The sequence below is a fragment of the Lepisma saccharinum genome, chromosome 27 (genome assembly GCF_977018435.1).
Source record: "Lepisma saccharinum chromosome 27, izLepSacc3.1, whole genome shotgun sequence".
NCBI lineage: Eukaryota > Metazoa > Arthropoda > Insecta > Zygentoma > Lepismatidae > Lepisma > Lepisma saccharinum.
In genome coordinates, this window is record NC_139255.1 from 5,711,360 (window position 1) to 5,731,072 (window position 19,713).

General features: G+C 35.8%; 1 protein-coding gene across 40 annotated transcripts in view; it reads left to right on the plus strand.

Annotated features, from left to right (window-relative positions):
• shot (dystonin-like protein short stop) overlaps positions 1–19,713 on the plus strand; it is an 888,743-nt gene that overhangs the window by 803,855 nt on the left and 65,175 nt on the right. For all 40 annotated transcript variants that reach the window (XM_083113147.1, XM_083113158.1, XM_083113144.1 and 37 more), the window contains 11 exons: positions 897–1,115; positions 2,140–2,268; positions 2,834–3,067; positions 5,355–5,594; positions 6,292–6,462; positions 7,825–8,037; positions 9,694–9,807; positions 11,199–11,525; positions 13,599–14,105; positions 16,981–17,178; positions 18,734–18,997. In XM_083113147.1, coding sequence (XP_082969273.1) covers positions 897–1,115; positions 2,140–2,268; positions 2,834–3,067; positions 5,355–5,594; positions 6,292–6,462; positions 7,825–8,037; positions 9,694–9,807; positions 11,199–11,525; positions 13,599–14,105; positions 16,981–17,178; positions 18,734–18,997 — 2,616 coding nt within the window. The remainder of the gene's footprint in view (positions 1–896; positions 1,116–2,139; positions 2,269–2,833; positions 3,068–5,354; positions 5,595–6,291; positions 6,463–7,824; positions 8,038–9,693; positions 9,808–11,198; positions 11,526–13,598; positions 14,106–16,980; positions 17,179–18,733; positions 18,998–19,713) is intronic.

A 19,713-nucleotide genomic window follows, 5' to 3' on the forward strand; every position in this document is an offset into this window, starting at 1 on the left:
CCTAAACAGTAAATATAGGTAAACAGAAAGTACAGGTGGTGTCAGGAAATTGTAACAAAATTTTTGTAAATGTGTTAGTCAAATGCCCTTCTGCCTTATAGTTTGACACTTTATCAAAAGATTATATTATAAAGTGTTAAGTTTAGTTTGTCACATGATAAAGTTATTTTAATGAATTGTCAATTCATGCAATACTTCTGTACAGTTCTAAACAACTAAGTATCCGTGTTAATTTTTCATTGTTTTGGTAGTGGTGAGTGTTGGGAAGTGATTTTTGAAAGAATACATGGAACTAATAAATCATTCATTTTACATACGTACAGGATGGTGTAAATGAGTTTGCAAGAATATTCTGATCTCGAGTGAAGATTAAAATAGCAAATGGAACTAACGATATAACTATTTGACATTCCTAAACTTAAAGGTTCATTGCCACACCAACGTTATCCTTCCATCTGTCAATACAATGAATCTAATCTTGACCATATTGTCATACCATCACTGGCATGACAAATTGATGTTTATAAATACAGTGAAACTCCAATTTTATGTTGCATATTTTACATTTTTTCCCAATATACATTCAATCTTCGTAATCGCAATAAAGAAACATATCATAAAATTTTCCCAGATTTAACATTTTCTTGTGTTTTATGTTGTTTCATCTCATTCCACCGAAGAAAGGTTAAATCGAGGTTCCACTGTATATATACACAATCTATTAAATTAATTATACATAAAGTTTCTACTTTGGTTTGAGTTAATTGAAAGTACTTAACTTTCCAACAAAGAGAGTATGAACACAAGACAGCAATTCATATCAGAGTTTAATTCTGCATGGGTTTTTTCTCTACATGAAAGTAGAATTGTAGTTACATTTACTCTTACTTTTTCAGAATTTGAGAGAAGAAACGAGAGCCTTGAAAAAACCTCTGGGAACTGTGAGACAGTCAGCAAATGATCTAGTGAATGAGGCAAGTGGAAGAGGAGTTGACGCTACCCATCTCCAAGATGAAGTGGATAACATTGCAGACAGGATTGATGATCTCCAAGCCAAGCTTGATGACCGTTGCAGCGAGCTTCAATCAGCAGCAACTGCTGTGACACATTTCAATGTAAGTGTTCATGTAATTGGTTTCTTTGCATTGCTAGTGTCTTTATAATTGGTTTTGTGTTGCTAAATTTAATCAAATGTGTTTGTTATATGATAAATATATAATTGTTGTGCTGTATCATAACATGAAGAGGCATTACTTTGTAGAAGTGACCAGTTATTTCATATCGTGCCGAGTATGCCTTTTCATTTTTTAAATTTCTAAATTGATTAAAAGATCCTTAAAAACATATAATTGCTGTATACTAGAGTACTGCAAGGAAACACTTTCATTCGATCATACTCGTTTGAGTCTCCCACGCTCGAGTGTATGGAATCAAATATAATTTCAATGTGACAATAATCTTAGAAATATATGTGTAAAAATCCACCCTGGTAATTCAGCTCACAATCATCTATTGATTTTCATGTATCGCTATGTATTGGTAAGATAGACTCAGCTACATTTTACCATGGACGTGATGACTATGTTCACACCCTTAAGTTTCAATTTCACTGGTTTTTTTTCACTTCACGATCCACAGACAAATTACGGTTGTATGTGCACTACTGGGCTTTGAGTGTGTATACCACTAGTTTCGCTTGTTCGAACATTATTCGCTCAAGCAAAGAAGCTCTTAATTCCGTATGCTATCTAGAGTCATTCGTGTAGACTATTAGATGCTTCAGCAAAAAGCCCTTGATGCAACACTCTACTGTAGACACAACAGTAATTAAAAGTATTTACAGCCAACCACGTGGCTGAGAATGTTAAGTGGTAGACTTTCGAATTTGCTACTGAAGCTTCCAGGTTCGAGTGTATACCTAGGCATGGGTGTCCTTTGTATGCAGTTTCCTGTAGGGCTAAACCCTACAGTTTCTTTCACTAATAAATATAGTATATATGTGTTAAAAGAAAATGACACCAAAGCTAACTAAATTATCAGAGAAGATATCCAACTACTCAAAATTCAAACACACAACCATTCTCAATGAGTCTTCACTTAATTTTAGCATTTTTTACATTGTGTGCATTTTTGTTTCAGGACAAAGTAAAGAGTTTGAGTCAAGACCTGTCAGGTTTAGAAGAAGAGCTGAACGCAATGAAACCTCCAGCACGTGACATCAAGACAGTGAGAAACCAAATTGAAGATGTTGCTAAGCTACAGAGGAAGGTATGTGTACTTATTTTTCACTCATATAGCTTATCTTCATGCAGGCATTATTGCACAGTGTGTAATCTAGAATCAATTTTGGACAAGATTTATATAGTTTTATATGTAGTGAGTAGCGAAGAATTTTGAATTGTTTTGAATTGCTCCTAGCAGCATCAGATGGAGCAATAATGTGTGTCTCATTCCTTGGGCTGTGCGTATATCAAATTGAAGGAATGGGCAGTTTGGATAACCTCCTTTTGAAAAGTGAGGAAGATGATCATCATGTAGATTGAGATGTTGGATGAAGAAAGAGGATACTGTTAGTAAGTCAATGAAGCTGTTGCATTACCCCAGTTCGATCGCCAGTGGAGGTGTATTGCACAGTAGTTTAGATTGCACTGCAGCCCTGACAAGCCTCCCTGAGCCAACCTTCCTGGCAGAGTGGTTATGCACAGTGATGCCAGGGACCTCAGGTTCAAATCCCAGCCTGGACACGAGTGTTCTTTGTAAGAGTCCCATCAACATCATTAGTCATGAATTCCACTTATAAATGTGTGCTTAATGTTTGGTGCCCCCATTTCAGATTGCCAAAGCCTCTGACGATGTCACAAATGCTATCCATGCAGGAGAAGATCTTGTAGATAGCGGCTTTGCCACAGACGCAAGAGCAACAAGGGAACAGGTGGAGACTCTGCAGAAGCAGCTGAGCAGACTTGATGAACGGGCTCGCAACAGGGAAGACGAGTTGGAGAACACGTTGACTAAACTTGAAAGCTTTTATAATCTATACCAGACTGTTATGGCTGATGTCAATGAGGTAAGTACTTAAGGACAGGGAAATTTCACAATACAAAGTTTATTGGCCATACCTACTAAGTAGTTAATATTAATGCAAAGTAGGGATTTAAACTCATTAGTTGGCATAATATAATATATCAATAAGTAGAGGCATGAATGCAAAATGTGAAATAACACATTGTAATGTTAGTTTTTCATGTTTCTAAAAGGTGTAAGGTGCATTTTCCCACTCTTGTTTTGTCACGAAATGATGCAAAATGAGCTGCAAAATGCAGAATAGACTCTTAAACACGAAATTTAGAGTTTATTTACCGATGTGACACTTTCTGAAGTTAGAATTATCCTGAGAGTTATGCAATTCACGGAAAATATGTTAATTCTGCTGTAAATATTTGAGAAGCAAAAATGGACCCCTTTATACAAGAATAAATTTAATATTCTTGTAATGACATAAGTGTGCTATTAGAAGGGATATGTTTCTTTTGTGTAGTAAGTGCAGTTTTTAAATCAAATTTAGGATTATATTCCCATTTTTAAAACCAAAATGTCATTTTATGGACTGCTTTTTCACAAATATAACAGCAAAATTTTATTTTATTTACCACTTTTGAACCCGAAATTGACTTAGTTTTTGCACCGAAATGTTGCTTTTTTATTTACCAAAAATATGTCTCTATCAATAAGTAACATACAATTTGTTACAATTTTACTATTATTTTTATGTATATAAATATAGAATTAATGTGATCTGGTTTTGACCCAATTGTCAAAATATGCAACTTCTTTTTCACCCAACAGTAATCTAAGAGGTGATTGAGCCATTGAGGCATTTTTGTATATATCAGATCGATTATCATGTTTGGAAAATGTATATCAGTATTTTATTTTTGTCAAAATTTCATATTGGGTTATTCCGAATTTTCATATTACCTTGCTTTATACTGTATGCTCTTTATTTATTAAAATTTGAAACAATGCTTATCATTAGAGGCACATATTTTTGGTAAATAAAAAAAGCAAAATTTCTGTACAAAAACAGAGTTGATTTCGGGTTCAAAAGCGGTAAATAAAATAAAATTTCGATGTTATAGCGGTGAATAATCATATCAAAAGTGCTACATAAAATTACATTTTGGTTTGAAAATTGTGAATATAATCCTGAATTTGATTTAAAAACTGCACTTATTACACAAAATAAACTTCCCCTTCTAATAGCATAGTTATGTAGTCACCAGAGTATTAAGTTTATTCGTGGATAAAGTGGTCCATTTTTGCTTCTCAAATATTTACAGCAGAATTAAACAATTCTCCGTGGATTGCATAACTCCCAGGATACTTCAGACTTCAGAAAGTGTTGTGTCGGTATTTAAATGGTAAATTTCGTGTTTAAGAGTATATTTCGCGTTTTGCAGTTCATTTCGCATTATTTCGTGACAAAACTGGATAGAAAAATGCACCTCACACCTTTCAGAAACATGAAAAATGAACATTACAGCATGTTATTTCATATTTCGTGTTTTCGTCAAAAACGAAATTTGCATGCCTCTACTTATCATGCTTTAAATTCATGTAATTTTAACTGCATTATTTTTTTCTGTGCCTGAGCCTGTTTCCATTGTAACACCGGCTGTTTCAGAAATAATTGAAGGGTTACAAAAAAGTTGTTGTAAAGTATTGAACTTATGTTAATGAAATCAGTCCAGAGCGAGTGAGGAATGTAAACTCTTTTTTGACACCTACAAATGTTCAATGTGTGCACCATGGTTGACAATGGCACACATTGACACAATAGTGTAGTTCTTGTAAAACACTCGTCAGCATGGGCCTGTCGATAGTGTGTATCGCTCTGATGATAACATTCCCTCAGGTCTGTGATATCATGCAGCATTGGTGGGGTTGGTCTTTGATGAAACTGCACAAAAAGAAGCCACACTGTGGAAGGTACGGTTATCATGGGGACCAAAACATTGAACCAAACACAGCGAGTGTCACCTGGGAGCAGGGATGTGACTCTCAGCTTAACAAAACACACATGCCCAAACTGTTTTGCGTTCCTTGTTCATTAACGTAAGTTCAATAGTTTACTTGCAATAAATTTTTGTACCCCTCCTCAATTATTTCTGAAACACCTGGTATGTTGCTTGCATTTGCTCTTCATATGCTGCATAACTGATATTTTCTGTTAACACCACAATATACACTCACTCACACCCACAAAAAAAAATAAGAAAAGAAACCTATTTTGAAGTTGTCCTTCCCTTGCAGCTGTCCTTAACATGTATTGATGTTGCGAAATTTTGTTTCAGGTAACAGAGCAATTTAGGAAGTTCCGAGCAGTCGCCAGTGAAGTGGAGATGATCAGAGTCCAGCAGGATGAATTCAGGGACTTCCAGCAGAGGAACATTGATGGCCTCGGCAAGCAGGTCGACGACTGCAACAAGACTGGCCAAGGACTGATCCAGTCTGCTGCTGGAGGTGTCAATACAAGTGGATTGGAACGAGACTTGGAAAAAATGAATGACAAGTGGAATGATCTGAAGGAAAAGGTAATATTGAACACTACACAGTAAATATTTAATATTTCTTTATTACAAACTGAGAAGGAAAATATCTCTATCTCTTAACATGTTCTATGTTCATTGTATCTAAAGATATCTGTTTGGCAGTGATAGGTAATTTACTCTAATAAGTTTACTTGTAATTTTTCTGCGCAAATTTTCTTCGCAATCGATTTTGCCACCAGTCTGGTGGCTTCGTCAGGCATGTACTGTCTTTGCTGCAGACAAGTACACAGCAAAACCTAAAGAATTATTAGCAACAGATGTGTAATTTGTAATTTTTAAACTACTTTTAAAAAGGTTTCATGCTAATTTATATGTATTAATTTGATATATGCATTAATTTGTTTGAAATTATAGTATTTAGCTACCTCAAACAATTGTGATTTCTATTGGAAAAATAGAAGGTAAAACATACTTCATACAACTTTTAAAAAATTGTGTTTTATACATTGGACCATTTATATATATGGCAAATAGTTTTGAAGAAAATAGGTTTTGCATTAGCCATAAGAGTATAACAAAATACAATTGAAAAGAGAGGAGCTCTTTAATTAGAAACTAAAAAAGCTTTTAAGGAATGAACCAGGGGTAATATCTAGTGTTTTAACATACAAGTCCTTTCTACATCTTGTGTAATTAAATATGTTCTGCTTTTATGTTTAATCTTTGTGCACCTTTACAGCTGAACGAAAGAGACCGCAAGCTGGATGTTGGCCTGCTGCAGTCTGGGAAATTCCAAGAAGCTCTTGAAGGTCTTGCCAAGTGGTTGACGGACACTGAAGAAATGGTAGCCAATCAGAAACCACCATCTGCTGATTATAAGGTTGTCAAGGCACAGCTGCAAGAGCAGAAGGTACGTGTTCTTTTGCAAAAATATTTACAAATTGTTCTTGTAGTTCACAGAACATTTTTGTTCATTGGAATTAACTGAAGCTACTGCAAATTAAAACATGTTGAAAGTTACTTTTGAATGATGGGTATTGGTAGATATGCATACTTCGCTGGAGTGTGAGCATCTCTCAGGGTTCTGCAAGGGAAATGCAGGGAATGGTATCCCCCACCTAGGAAGACTTACACAAAGAACCCCCCCCCCCAGTTGTCTTTGTCCCCACTTAAAACACACTAGTATTCCACCACCTACTTCCAAGTCATAACCTCTATTTTGAATGTTGCACAAGACTTTCAATAATGTGAAAAATCTACACTTTTCAGTAATGGATATTGTGAATTAATGGCAGCTATTTTGATGTCTTTGCCACTGATGTTCCCAGATTTGAGAGACTGGTTAGCACCTGTGTGGCCCTGGGTTCGAATTCTAGTCTATGCATGGTTATTCTTTGCGAGTGTCCCTTCATCAATTTCATCATATGATCACTCATTGTGATTAGCCAAATGTAACAGAAAATGAACACTTAAAAACAAAAATGAAATCAAACTATTTTGGTTATTCTTCATCAATTTCGTCTCATCACTCATCCTCATCATTGTGATTAGCCAAAAGAGAGACAGAAAATCGACTATTTTTGATATTCTAGTTTTCATGTGTGAATTTACAAATATTTTAAAGTAGAACTGTCGTAAATAGATATTAGGGATGGGACCGATTAATCGGTACTCTTTTGGTATCGGCCGATATAGGCATATCGGTGTATCGGTAAAAATACAGATTATTTTACCAATCCGATATATTGATAAATATATGATAATTTAGTGCAAAATTCTGCCATTTTGTTGTAATCTTTATGGATAATCTCTGTACCCTACTTTCTAAAAAAGTAAATGTCTAAATATGCAGCTCCTTTTGCACTGCAGTCACCTTGAAGCACACATATATTAATGAGGTCAATGAACCTTTCAGGTTCTTCAAGGACCATTTCTAATTTTATATCGAATCGGTAGAATATTGATTATCAGTATCGGTAAATTTTATATCTGTACTTTATTGGTATCTGCCAAAATTTCATATCGGCCCATCCCTAATAGATATGAAATAATTCAATTCAAATGAAACACTTATACTTAACAAATAATCTAAGCAACTTTAAATTGTTATAACGTTTACGTAATGGTATGGCAATTGATCAGTTTCAACAATAACGTCAGATCAGAGTGGAGTTGACTCACCCTTCGTGTAACATATTCATTGAGATGGAACAGACTAATTAGTAGGCAGTTGTTAGTGGATGACAATGTATTTTTATTTTTATTTTTACAGTTCCTGAACAAAATGCTTCTGGATCGCCAGAATTCCATGTCCTCTCTCTTCACCATGGGCAACGAAGTGGCAGCCAGTGCAGCCCCTGCAGAGAGGAAGCAGATAGAGAACCAGCTGAAGGAACTGATGGAGAGATTTGATGCACTCACGGAGGGTGCTCGGAATCGTATGGATGCCCTGCAGCAAGCAATGGCTGTGGCTAAGGCATTCCAGGTGAATATAATTTTTCATTTTACTCCTTGGTGCACAGACGCGGGTTCGAATCCCGCTCGGGCTTGGTTGTTTGTGAATGTCCATTCATCATTTCATCACTCGTCCCCATCTTCGCAAATTAGCCAAAAGGCACAAAACGCGAAGTAAAATAAACAATCAATCAATCAATCAATCAATCCTTGGTGCACAGGCACATGAGCATTTATTTCAAGCAGAAATTGCTGGGACTGTGATTATTGGAGAGATGCAAACAAGAATCACCAATACCAAATCTTGCATGCTGTTTTCGTGCCCTGGTACATAAGAGTTCAAGTGTTTTAGTTTCATGGTATTGACCTACAACAATCTGTGCTGTAAAATGCATGGTTTGCTGGGGCAGAAACAGGACTTTTTTTTATGTTTTTGTTTTTCAAGCTGTTCCAGCAGCTTCCCTTAATCTGTCTAGAACTGTTCCATTTTAACTAGGGGTGTACAGAACAAATTTTCTTTATATCCCGAATTGGGATGGGGAAAATTCGCAACTTCCAGAGTAAGTCTGGAAATTTTCGTTATGGAGAGAGTTCGAAATTTCCCTACACTCTGGAAATCTCAAATTGTACACGTTATGTTCACCTTAAGTGATTGTTTTTGCATTTCTGGAATAAAAACTAATGATTTCTGAGAACTTCTAGATGCTTACAATGCAGAAAATATCGAGAATTAACCACTTTTAAAAATGACCATTTTGAATTTCCCAGACTTTTCAGATCCTGAAAAGTCTGGAAGTCATTTCCTGAAGTCTGGATCGGGATAGAAAATTTTGTTCCCATTCCTGGTACCAGTTTTTCGGGATTTCACACAACCCTAACGTTGACATATGTTATATCACTGCAAATGCAGTGTTAAAAATGTTTGTGTGCTCTGATATAAGGTAATAAACAAATGGTAACAAATAAAAAATACTTGTTAAGACTATTAACTTACTTAGTCCCCTTAATTTCTGTTCGGATATAGAATCTTCAACATGAGCCGAGATCCAACGTCTATTCTGAGAATCAACTTCAATGTATCAGGTCTATCTCGCCCATATTCCCTTGTGACAGTCCTCCTCCCTCCATATGTCTCTTCATCTCTTTTCCTATATTCCATGACCAACCATCCTGGTTGAGGTTTTCCCACAGTTCTACATGGCCAAGTAGAGGCAAATGCTTGAATTGTACTTTCAGTGAAGGCCACTTATCTTTTTTGTGCTTCCTTGACCCTATTTTTAAATTTCTCTCTCTCATCTTCCTCATTGTGGTTAACCTTAGTGCATATGTATCAGCAAAATTAGTTTATTATTCCCATATAATGTGATTTAGGTGGACATTCTGCTGTTTTCTTTATCTTTCTTTTAATATCAAGATATAAGTAATGTCTCATGGTGGAGAACAATAAATGTCTTATAACACTTCATTTTCTGAGGCAAGAATCATCAGTATCAAATTTTATCGGATCTGTAAACATTCCATATTGGCCCAACCCTAGTATTTTACGAGCATCCTGTAAGTAGGATACTTGTGGGGCTATGGAATCTCAAGAATATTTTACAATGGAATGTTTTACGTGACGTGGCATTTACCAGTAATTATGTCTATTGATTGCCAGTCCAGGAATTAATTATAATTTTTCTTCCAGGACAAACTTGTTCCACTATCTGAATGGCTTGACAAGTCTGAGAAGAAGGTGAAGGATATGGAATTGATACCAACAGATGAAGAGAAGATTCAAAAACGAATCAAGGAACATGAGGTAAGTCATAATTTCAGTGCAAATATTATTTTAAATAAGAATTGCACACACAACATAGAAAAATGGATGTTTGCAAAGCATTTGGATAATTTGAAATACTACAAAACCTAGTACACAAGAGATAAAGAAGTTACTAAAGTAGCACATGCATTGGAAACAGTGCCATGTATTAACCACCATCATGCATATTGGTTTAAATGATAATTTTCTGTTGTATACATTTTCCATGCATTTTGTGTTCTTCATTGTTTCTCCTGTGTGTATGGCATAAATATGTAGAGTAAACTTGTGTAAATGTTCCATACGATGCCTATATGAGAATGATATTTCAGGTGCCTTTCAACATTAATTTACACTACTCAGTTGTTGCATGCATGGTATCAATGCTTTCTCCAGTTCCAGATGTAAGTTTCTGTGTGTATTGATTTAGTATATGTACTTGTAAACTTGTGATTCGGGTTTTGATTCTTTGAGGAAGAATGTTTTGGTTGGTTGGATTCTATGTTTGAGCCATGAATTACTGATCTAATATTTCTGTGCTCATTACAATCATTCCCAACACAAGTTGGATTGCCAAATGTTATTTATCCTTTCCCCAGTCAACATGGGTTTCAAAGGTTTATTACTTTCTGAACCTGAGTTTCCACTCTCTCTTGCAAAAGAAGGAGTAATCAACAGTGCGTGCAAACTAATGCACTTAGTGTAACTACACAATAAACAATCACTAAGCTGCCAAATCCCTGAAAGTTGTGTTCCCTGTTACTTGCTTTAAGTTGTAGATCTTGCATGAATACATGCAAATCTCCAAATGAGACTATTTCCATAAATCTCTGTGAAAAACTGTTAATGCATATCCATTTGTGTGGATCATGTCAATCCCCCACAGGCATTCAACCAAGCATGGTTCATTAACACTGAACTGTGACATGTTAGGTATCACATTGGAACACACACGCACACATGCAGCTACACTACTCCCCTCTATTGATGAATCTGGGGACTAAAGGGTAAAACTTCCTATTTTGTAGTGACTTCAGATAGAGTGTGATCACGAATCATTCAATTTTAAGTTGTAGAACAATTTCCCATTATCCTCCATGAATAAATTAAATTTGGAAATAAACCTTTATCTGTAATTTGAAGGTTCTGGGGGTTGATTTCCATGGCAGGTAGCTACATTTTGTGAAACTTGTTGTTCAGTCTGATTAGTATTTGTACTTGCACTCCAATTAGAGAAATTTATTTGAAATTACACAAGTAATAAATTATAAATGGACACAATTTTTCCCAGTTTTAAGTGTGTGCATGCCTTAATTTTAACTCCAAATCTCCTTAATTCTGAATATTTCCAAATCGGACTTTTTTTTTTTTTTTTTTGCATTTTCTTGCAGGCTCTTCACACTGAAATCCTTAAGAAAAAGCCTGCTTTCGATGAGTTGACTGAAGTGGCAAGTCAGCTAATGGGTCTCGTAGGCGAAGACGAGGCTGCTGCCCTTGCTGACAGGCTTCAGGAAGCAGCAGACAGGTACACCAACCTTGTGGAAGATTCGGAGAACATCGGAAGACTGCTGAAGGACTCCAGAGCAGGACTACGACACCTTGTCCTGTCGTACCAAGATCTCCAGGCCTGGATGGAGGAGATGGAGCAGAGGTTAGGAAAATACAGGATTCTGGCTGTCCATGTTGACAGGCTCCTTGAACAGATGGATGATCTTGCAGTAAGTTGTTTTCTTGCTTTTTGTAATAATAGTGTTGATACTATGTATGAGTGCCATTGAGATAAAAGGAAATATTTAAATACTGGTAGCATTTTCCATAAAAGTTTGCATTTGTGATAAATCTTTAAAATTTCAAATTTTTGTGTATTTCATAATGGTATATACTAGGGATGTGCCGAAGCCGATTACAGATGTATGAAAATCGGCCGAAATTGACACATCGGCATTGGTATCGGAATCGGCAAAAATCCGATATTTAAACCGGTACAGATTATACTAGAGTTTTACCTTCTAATAAGTTTTATATTCTGGTTTTGTAAGAGTTATTGAAAATTTAGTTATGATTGGTCATTATTGTAGAGTTTTTGTAATAAAATTATTGCAAACTCATTCAGAGGATCAACCTAACTATAAATCAGAAATAAAACGGTACATTGCTGAACCAGGATCTGCTGTTGTATTGGAAATTCAAAAATGAATATTCAAACCTGAAGCAAGTCCTTAGAAAATATTTGGGCATACCTGCTGCATCAGTATTCAGTGATTGAGTGTTCAGTGTTGCTGAAGAGATTTGAGATAAGAGAAGAAGCAGGTTATTTCCTGAAGTGCTTCCAAATCTCGTGTTTCTGAAGTTGAATCTGGTAGAACAGGAATTCATTTTGCATTTCAAAGAACTGCTTGTGTACTAATGTTTAATCTATTGAGAATCCATGTTCTTCTTAAAGGTTCACATAACATTTTGTAGATGCAAATGTACATTCGCATCTCTTGAGAATATGTATGTATATACATATGATATGCAATAGAAATGTACATAGCAAATTTATTTTTGTCATGCTGCAAATAACATCCCATTTCTGTTTAATAATCTTATGTATCGGAATCGGTTAAATATCGGCATCAGTATCAGTTCCAAAAATTATCGGTGAGTACATCGGCATCGGTAAATTTTCAGCTTCGTCACATCCCTAGTATACACGAAGAAATTGTGATGGATTTATTTTATGTGCTGAAATTATGAGACTAGTCCTTAAGCAAGCAGCTTTTGTCAATGGTGACAAGTGTATCACCAAAATCAAGAGGCAAATAAGAATAACATTTAACAAGTAATATGGGTTGGCTGTTCATAATTGAATTTTAACACATTCAGACATAGGGTCATAGCCCATCTTTTGCTATACAGTCAAGTTGTGAATAAATGACAAGTTAAGAGTTGTGCATATGTATTGTAAATACTTTTTTAAATTCCAACCTCTAAATGACATGAGCATATTGTTTTCGTTACTGTTGAATCTGATTTGTCCTCATGTCGAACTATGTTGTGCTTTTGCTTGTGCTCTTGAGAATTGCATTGAACAATTTACTACATGTACAACCAACGACAAAGGTAATAGTAGGCAAATTGTCCATCTCTGTTTTCATTATTTTCTTTCTGCATCCTTTGTTGTTTTAAATAATGGAATTCTGTTGGTGTGAAGCAGATGTTGTCTTCTACTAATTGGCGTTTTTTATTTCAACCCATGATCTCACTTTGTGGAAAACAGACTGGATGAAAATGGTGATAGACAATTTGCATACCATTTCTTTTGCCGTTGGGTGTACATTGTATAAATTCTTCATGAGGATTCTGCTTTGGATGTCGAAGTTACTGACAAATTCAAATTTGAAGAGGAAGTGTTTAGGTTATTTTTCATTAACTGTTTGTGTATAACATACTGAAAATATGTTTTTGGTAACTTGTATTACAGTTTTTTATTTTTTATTAAAAAAATTGTTGCAGAAAAACATTCATAAATGTGAGGAAATATACATAAAATGTAACATATACATCTGTGGAAAGAGCATGTTTATTTTTTTCTTTCAGAACAGTGTGGTAAATAATAACAAACATGGAAAACACAATATTTCCAGGCCAGTCCATGAAGTGTTATCCTTCTATGCTGTATATATAATTCCTGCATATTATTGTATGGTGCAAATTCAAGTGTCAATTTTAAATGTAAATTGCTCCTGAATGTTTACATAATGCATAATTGTGTATATTTTAAAGCAATTTTTCTTTTTTCTCCTTAGGACCTTACAGAGGAAGTTGCCAACCACCAGAAGCAAGTTGACGAAACTGTGGACAGTGGTCTGGAACTCATGAAGCACATTTCCAACGATGAAGCTATACAGCTAAAGGACAAATTGGATTCTCTCCAGCGCAGATTCCATGATCTGACCACCAAAGCGGCAGACCTTTTGAAGCACGCACAAGAAGCCTTACCTCTCGTGCAACAATTCCACACTTCCCACCACAAACTTGTTGACTGGATGATCAATGTCGAAGGGCAGTTGCAGTCGATGGATAGCGGTGGTCTGGGCATGCAGGAGCATGAGATCACTCGATTGGAGTCCGATATCATTGAGTATCGACCAGTCCTTGAGAGTATAAATATCGTTGGACCGCAGTTGTGCCAGATCTCACCCGGCGAGGGAGCATCCACAATTGAAGGTTTGGTCACCAGAGATAACCGAAGATTTGATGCAATCTGTGAGCAGATACAGCGCAAGGCAGAGCGCATTCAGCTATCAAAGCAGGTAGGTGTACATGTACTTACAGGTGGATGTAGTTGGTTTTCTTTTGAATTTGCTGTGAAAGTTTGTTTTGAACAGGAAGAGAAACAAGTGAAAATGGAAAATAATTTTGTCAATGCTTAACGTAAGTGTTTACGTGATAGCTACAGTAGCTGCCTCATTAGGGCATCTTGACTACGACGCGAGAGACACAGGTTCACCCCCAGCGGGTGAGAACTGGGATTTTTTCCACCTGTTCAAGCAGCTCTGGCACCCACCCAGTGTCATATAAAGTGGGTACATGGAGGAAACTCAGTGGGTGGAGGTGGCCAGGGGTGTGGTGCTGATCACATCACCCCCACCTTCGACTGTGATCAGAAAAGTGTCTGGCCCTAACACCACACCCCCTATATGCCTTCATGGCATGATGCGAAGCACAGGGAGCACTTTACTTTTTAAGTGTTTACATTAAGATACAAACCATGAAAATCTAAAAATTAATAAAATAAGTAATGTTATAAAAATACTGACGTAACTTTTTAAAGTTTAAAATCAAGACAGTGATATTTCAAGAACATCTCAAGTGAGATATATTTTTATTCTCAAATGGTTTCTGAATGCATTAGTGCATGACAATTTTTATTCAAAATTTTGTGAATGTTATTTGCTCTTTAGAGTGAATCAAGATACCGTAATTAAGGGACCGATCAACTGAAATCTATAAATATAGAAGAAAGTAGACAAATTAGACAAACACAAAAAAAATGAACATTTTGAAATTGTATATAGAATAGAGAAATTGATACTTAAAAAGTGGAAGCCAATTAAATGTTATGAATAGGGGCATTTATTTTCAATTAGGTAATTGTAAGAATTAATTTGATCTGATCAATTTGATATGAAAGGATATACATTATTATACAAAATATCTACCCATCATTTTAATATTTGAATATTATGAAGGTTTTCTATAATGGTAGAAAATTAGTCGAGGAATCAAAATCAGTGGTAATATTTTCACTAGGGATGTGCCGAAGCTGATTACAGATGTATGAAAATCGGCAGAAATTGACATATCAGCATCAGTATCGGCATTGACAAAAATCCGATATTTAAACCGGTACAGATAATACTAGAATATACCTTATAATAAGTTTTATATTTTAATTTTGTAAGATGTATTGAAAATTAGGTTATGATTTTTTATTATTTGTAGAGTTTTTGTAATAAAATTATTGCAAACTCTCATTCAGAGGATCAACCTACCTCAAAATCAGAAATAAAACAGTACATTGCTGAACTCACTATTCCACGTGACCAGGATCCGCTGTTATATTGGAAATTCAAAAGTGAGTATCCAAACCTGAAGCAAGTGGTGAGAAAATACTTGGGCATACCTGCTGCATCAGTATTCAGTACATGAGTGTTCAGTGTTGATGGACAGATTTGCGATAAGAGAAGAAGTAGGTTACTTCCAGAAGTGCTTCCAAAACTTGTGTTCCTGAAGTTGAATCTGCCAGTATTAAATTTACAACATTAAGAACAAGAATTCATTTTGCATTTCAAAGAACTGCTCGTGTACTAATGTTAAATCTCTTGAGAATCTATGTTCTTCTTAAAGGTTCACATAACCACTATTTTTTTGATGGAAATGTACATTTGCATCTCTTGAGAATATATATGTATATACATATGATAGGAATGTACATAGGAAATTTATTTTTGTCATCTGAAGATAACATCCCGTTTCTGTTGAATAATCTTATGCATCTGGATCGGTTAAATATCGGCATCGGTTCCAAAAATTATCGGTGAGTACATCAGCATCCGTAAATTTTCAGCTTCGTCACATCCCTAATTTTCACAGTAATGATTTCAGTATTAATCCTTTCCTGTGTTTTGCCAGTTGCTCGCAAGTACAGCATCTTTCAAAATGATTTGAACGAAAAGAAATTATTCCATGAGTGTTAAAACACTATCAACGATTAAAATTGTATTGAAATACTTTCGACCACATCCTCTAGTTTTGTTTGGCACAGTCATAGTAGTTCGAAGTTCTTCCGCCAGGTGGCAGTGACAAGTTGCAAGATGGCTGTCTGTGGTGCAGAGAAAGCATTTTGCATCCTACAATTTCACGTTAGTCAGTCTGTTGTGAGTGTTCATCGTGAGTTTCGTACCAAACTTCGTAAAGAACCACCATCAAAGAACTCCATTTGCAATTGGTATCAACAATTCAAGGCAACAGGATGTATTTTCAATGGAAAATCATCTAGTAGGCCTTCCACGTCTGAGGCAAATGTCGAGAGAGTTCGAGCTTGTTTTCAACGCAGCCCTCAAAAGTCTACAGCGAGAGCTAGTCAAGAACTTCAAATGTCTCGAACAACTATGTGGTGCGAAGGGCGTGAGTGTTTACACATATATCCCTATCGATTGCAGTTGTTACAACATTTAACAACTAATGATCACAAGTTCCGCAATGAATTTTGTGATAAACAGCTTTTACGTTGGCCACCAAGATCACCGGACTTAACTCCCTGCGATTTTTTTTTTTTTTTTTTTTTGTCAAAGACATTGTGTACAAACCACCTCTACCCCAAGATGTCCGTGAACTGCAAGAGTGCATTACTGCTGCAGTGCAAACTGTTCATGAAAGCATGCTGAAACTGGTCTGGCAAGTATTGGACTACCGAACTGATGTATGCAGGGTAACAAAGGGGGCTCACATTAAGCATTTCTGAGTTACTGTTTTACCATTTTTACCACTAAAACTTGGACAGTTATAGTACTTATGTGTAAAATTTTAAGTAAATTGAACAATTAATAAACAAATTATAAGGAGTTGAAATTGTTCAAATCATTTTGAAACATGCTGTATATTGATTGCTTACTTTATTTTCAGCGTTCATTGGAAGTTGTTGGTGATATTGATGAGCTCCTTGATTGGTTCAGAGAAGTTGAAGGGCAGATCAGAGAGGCTGAGCCACCCAGCTCTGATCCTGATGTGATCCGGGTGCAGTTGAAAGAACACAAAGCTCTCAATGATGACATCTCAAGTCAGAAGGGACGTGTTAGAGACGTACTTTCTACTGCAAAGAAGGTAAGTGCATATATGGGTATCTAGGTTTTTTTAGTAAACAAGAAGTGCATTCGTTGTCCCATGCACAGGTGTTTCATTGCAACTTCAAGACTTTTCAGTCTTGTGCCATACACTTCATTGCAGTGTTACATTTACTTAATTTAATACTATTTATCAGCCGATATCTTCTTCTCCAGACCCCTTATCCCATTAGTCATTCCTTCCAATACATCTTAGAGCAGGGAGTTCATTTGTAGCTGGTGTTCCAACCAATTTTTTTTCATCTTGGTCATTTCCAGTATTGCTACTGTGCATAATAAATACAATAGAAAAGAAAGAACCTTTGGAAAGTTAAATGCATATTGTTTTTATGTTGGCAATAGAACTTACAATTTCTCAACATTTATTAAGTTTTTTTTTTGCTTTTAGAGTACTTAAAAATTGCTTAAATGCTTTGCAAATTCTTTGTTAATATTATAAAGTTTGTTAGTAAAAAATATGTGCAAGCAAATATAAATTTTATTGTGATGCTTGGAATGTAATGGATGACCCTTTCCAAAGATACTCAAATATCAGCCTCTCTTCCACGTGCACTCAGGACTTCATTCTGCAGACTGAGGCTCTGACATCTGGTCTCGCAGCCAGAATAATCCTCTGTCTGTCCTGTCAGACAAACTGGGTATAGCATGGTAGAGCATCATGTGTCCATCATGGAAAACCAAGTGCCATGTCTGTTTCAATTTTCGAGTGATAGGTTGGGTGTTGGAGTCACAAAAGTTAGCCAAAACTGGTAGAAACTTTAAATAAAATGAATCAATACATGTGGTACATAATATTGTCATTTTATCAAGGTTCATCTAGTGTGTTGTTGAGCACAATACAAATATACCCTGTAGAGCAGGGCCGTTCATATCGTCAGAGGAGGAGGAAAATAGAGTGGTGAAAGTGCAGCGTTGCCAACCGTACAGTCCTGACCGTACATGTACGGACGTACAGTCCAGACCTTAGTCCGTACGCTAAGTGCACGGCTTGCCAAAATTTTCTCTTGCAGTTTTATCCCTAATATTTCCCTAAGAAATTCTTAAACCAAAAATACAGTCAGTTTGCCATGTGCATTTTCAAAGGTTTGCAACGCTGCATAGCGAAGGAGAGAATCTGGTAACTCCCGTCACCCATTACACAATTCTGTTTTTCTCACTGTTCATTGGTGGAGCCATCTCGTGTCACTACTTGCACAGAGACTTGCTCTTCTTCACGTGGTCTACACTTAGCTGGTACGGAGTTTAGATCATTGTACTGGTTTCTTCTTTAAACTTCATACTATCTGATTATACAAATGATAAGATTGTGAAATGTCACCAGGTGTTACAAGAAGGGGTGTGTCTTTCTTTTCATATTTTCAACAACTATATATGTACAGTCATAGACACTTCTGGCTTGTAACAATCAAATTAACTTCCAGAGGAAAAATTACAACCCAGCAATGTTCATGACTTTACATACATATTTGTTAACTCAATTGCGACACACGTGAAGATACATTACTGAAACTTAATATTTGATTCTTATTTACCAGGTTCTTCGTGAATCTGCGCAGCATGAAGATACATCTATGATCCGTGAGAAGACGGATGATCTTCGTGAGACTATGGACACAGTTTCTGGCCTTAGTTCAGACAGACTGGGCATATTGGAGCAGGCCCTGCCTCTTGCTGAACACTTCCACGACACGCATGCTGATCTCTCCAACTGGCTGGATGATATGGAACAGCAAGTGTCACTGCTGGCCATGCCAGCTCTCCGGCCTGATCAAATCGCTGCACAGCAAGACAAAAATGAGGTGAGTTTGATTATTCTAGTTAATGAGTTTCCTCCTTATAGGAGAAAAACGATCATTTTAATAAATCAACCATTTTTTTTTATGAGCGAGAGATGGGAGATTGTTTTCATTATACTTAACTGAAATACTAAATGTAATTAAGTTACAAAATGGTTAGCACAACATGCTACGAATCCTCAGCGAGACATGAACAATCACTCCATTCTGTTTTTTTTTTCTTTCTTCATCTATTGTTGGAAACTAAAGATGTAGAAAAACAACATAAAATGTGCTAAAAACACAGACACAGACTTTGACATAGAACAACAAAAGAAAGAAGGATAGACTATAAATTCAAAACGGACAGGTATTGATTTTTTGCTGATACTGATTAAGTACCAATATAAAATTATATGATACAAATATTTTACTGGTTCATTATAAAAATCACAAATGTTCCATCCAGATTGATACATGCATTCAATAAATTAATTTGAAGAGGAGTCTGATTTTTAGCATTAACTGGAAAATAATTATTGGTAAGAATTTTATATTTTTAGTAAATGAACATTTGTGCGGAATTTTGTAATAATGATTCAGATAATTCAGATGCAACCATTACTTTCATGTTGCACATGAAATATTTGAATATAATGAATGTTTTCTAGGATGGTAGAAAGTTAGTTCAGGAATCAAAATCAATGGTAATGTTCATTTCGACTATAAAATCAATATTG